General features: G+C 52.1%; 1 protein-coding gene across 1 annotated transcript; it reads right to left on the minus strand.

Annotated features, from left to right (window-relative positions):
* Nucleotides 1-234: 234 nt before the first annotated feature.
* Nucleotides 235-2,192, minus strand: LOC122390233 (ficolin-2-like). Its single transcript, XM_043382965.1, has one exon. It carries the CDS (start codon nucleotides 2,142-2,144, stop codon nucleotides 1,380-1,382), a length of 765 nt encoding a protein of 254 aa, XP_043238900.1. The 5' UTR covers nucleotides 2,145-2,192; the 3' UTR covers nucleotides 235-1,379.
* Nucleotides 2,193-2,495: the final 303 nt, after the last annotated feature.

Here is a 2,495-nt window from a genome sequence, read left to right on the forward strand (position 1 = left end):
CTTCACTGTATTCATGAAGTTACCATAAGGGAACGGTCTAATCACTCTATGAATTAGTATTATGCCCGCAAACTCAAAACCCGCAAACTCGCAACCCGAATGCGAGGTCCAGTGTGGGACGGCAAACTGGAGAGAAATTATATCGGGCTATTGAAAGTTATCTATACAGACGCGTGCATAAATAACTGTTGCACTTTCAATCCGTTCTTTCTTAGGTTTGTCAGACCATAGGTCTGTTTACAAAACAACTGAAAAATATATTGAAGAAAGCAGACAGGTCAATGGCACCAACATCGTCATTATCATAGATATCTTATAAACAAAGATTACACAGCTAGACAGCATATAACTACACAGCGTCTGCGTCACCACATTTGTCGCCCCACACTTCAGAGCGACTTTGACAGGGCCTTATTCTCGTGGCTGCTCTGCCGCATTTCGGTCAGAAGGACAGCGTATGCGGCAAGTGGATTAGGACGCGGAGGATGGGGCGCGTGGTGGGGTGGGGTGGGTTGGGATGGGATGGGAGTAATGGATAGAAGCTCTGCGGCGAGATCTTGTGACGTCGGCGCTTGTGTGCCCATAGGCGGGGGAGGGGCGCGCGGCTGCAGGTAGCGAGCTAGCTCGGGGTCATCCAGTGGGTTTCGGCTCGGCTCCTGGCTGCGGTGTTGTGTTGGCGGCTCTGCTCGGCTCCCGCCGCCGTCCCTGCTTCTGCTGCCGCCCGAAGTATGTCACATCTCCCGCCACTGCTGTTGCTGCAGCCACTGTTCTGGCTGTCACTTCCGCCTTTGCCATCGCCGTCGCTGCACTTGCTGATGCGGCCAACGTCGCAGTTCCTGCCACTGCTGTTGGTGCTGTTGTTGCAGCCGTTGCTGTTGCTAGTGATGATGACTCTGGACTCGGGTCTGTCGGAGGCACTGGCGAGTCGGACGGCCGTGGCGTTTCCGCGTACCACCGCCACCGATATGCGCTGAAAGAGATGTTCAATGTCGCGTCGGTCTCCGGTTGTCTGCACGATGCGCCGGCCGAGCTCCTTCAGAGAGGCACAACTATCAGGGCCCAGTGCGCCGGATGTTTCCACGGCGACTGGCCGGAACAAGTAGCGCCGGCTGATATCCTCATAGCGCCGGCGCTATTTACAAAACATTGCTTATAGACAGATTGTAATGGCGAGGATACCAAGCATACGCACTTCAATAAAAAGCACACAAACATTTTCAGTTTATTGCTGAAACTGATTTTGATTAAACGATACCTTTTATGCAGAACCAACACACAAAACCAAAATTGATATTCAGCAGTTAAACATAAACAGCTTCCCAAAGCTAAATACGACTTTTCCAAAATGAAAACAAACTGTCAAGAGTGCAGCTACGTGTTTAGGGCGTATTTGTGGGTCTGATCTTCATTGTGGTGGCGTTCAGACTGTCCTGGCCTTTCCATTCATACCAAAAGATGCTTGTGTGGCCTATTACTCCGGGTTGGTACTGTCCGTTGAGGTTGGCCCAGGCACAGTCATTATACCACCAGGCCCCGTGGAAGCGATACGAGCAGTTATCATACGAAATGTCATTGTCTCTGTCTACTGTGGAGAACTTCATTCCTTTGTTGTAGGTTAGACCCCGGCTGTCCCCGGCGGTCCCGAAGTAGTCGCCAAAGTCAATTCTGTAGTCGCCATCCTCGGATTCGATGGTGAACTTCTGGTAGGTGGCGTACCTCGTCTGTCCTTCAAAATCCCAGAGGTCGATCCTTAATTCGTACACTCTGTCTAGTTGGGAGGTCAGCTGCCAGAGGTGATGAAGTCCCCACCAGAACTCTCCATCGAAACTTCCCAGGCCCCACTTGTAGGCCTCCCAGTCCTTGTAGAAGTCCTGCCTGGGTGTGATGTCGGCTCTTCTTTGGAAGACGGTCCATCCCTCGCCGTCGTCCATGTCACAGTAGGCAGAGGTCGGAGTGAGACGATCAGGGTAAATTGTGTACACTCCACTAGCAAAGTAGTAGGGCAAATCACTGCAGTCGCGTACAGTGGAATCCTGCTGTGACGTACCGTTGGTGCCAGAGATCAGCCCAGATGCTGACCAAGTGGCGCACGTTAGCAGCCAGAGTGAGCAGACCATCACTCGGAGCAGCGCCGCCAGCTCCATGGTGATGCTGGAGGAAGTCCTCGGTGGTCTAAGAAGAGGACTCGTCTCCACTGAAGGTGTATGTTCAATCCGGCCCGTTTTATACCACCTAACAGGTGTCTGGTTCACATCCACTACCGTCATACCGAGCACGACAGCAGCTGTTGCAACATTATCTGTCGACAATGAAATGCGCAGAAGAGCAGAACTGGGAAGTGGAACAGATGTGAAGCCCTGGCAGTGCCGACGGCGCCGAAGGTCTAGGAAGGACGGCGCTAGTTATCTTGTTGCAGCGGGAGTGGCTTGCGAAGTTGGCATCCTATTCCTGTCTTTGTCTTTGTATTGATATCCTCAATGACGCTGTGACTGTAG

This window comes from Amphibalanus amphitrite, unplaced genomic scaffold (genome assembly GCF_019059575.1).
Source record: "Amphibalanus amphitrite isolate SeventyFive unplaced genomic scaffold, NRLGWU_Aamphi_draft 000387F_arrow, whole genome shotgun sequence".
NCBI lineage: Eukaryota > Metazoa > Arthropoda > Thecostraca > Balanomorpha > Balanidae > Amphibalanus > Amphibalanus amphitrite.

Bases quoted from the DNA above. Each gene is read 5' to 3' on its own strand.
- LOC122390233 (XM_043382965.1), bottom strand. From the start codon at position 2,144: ATGGAGCTGGCGGCGCTGCTCCGAGTGATGGTCTGCTCACTCTGGCTG.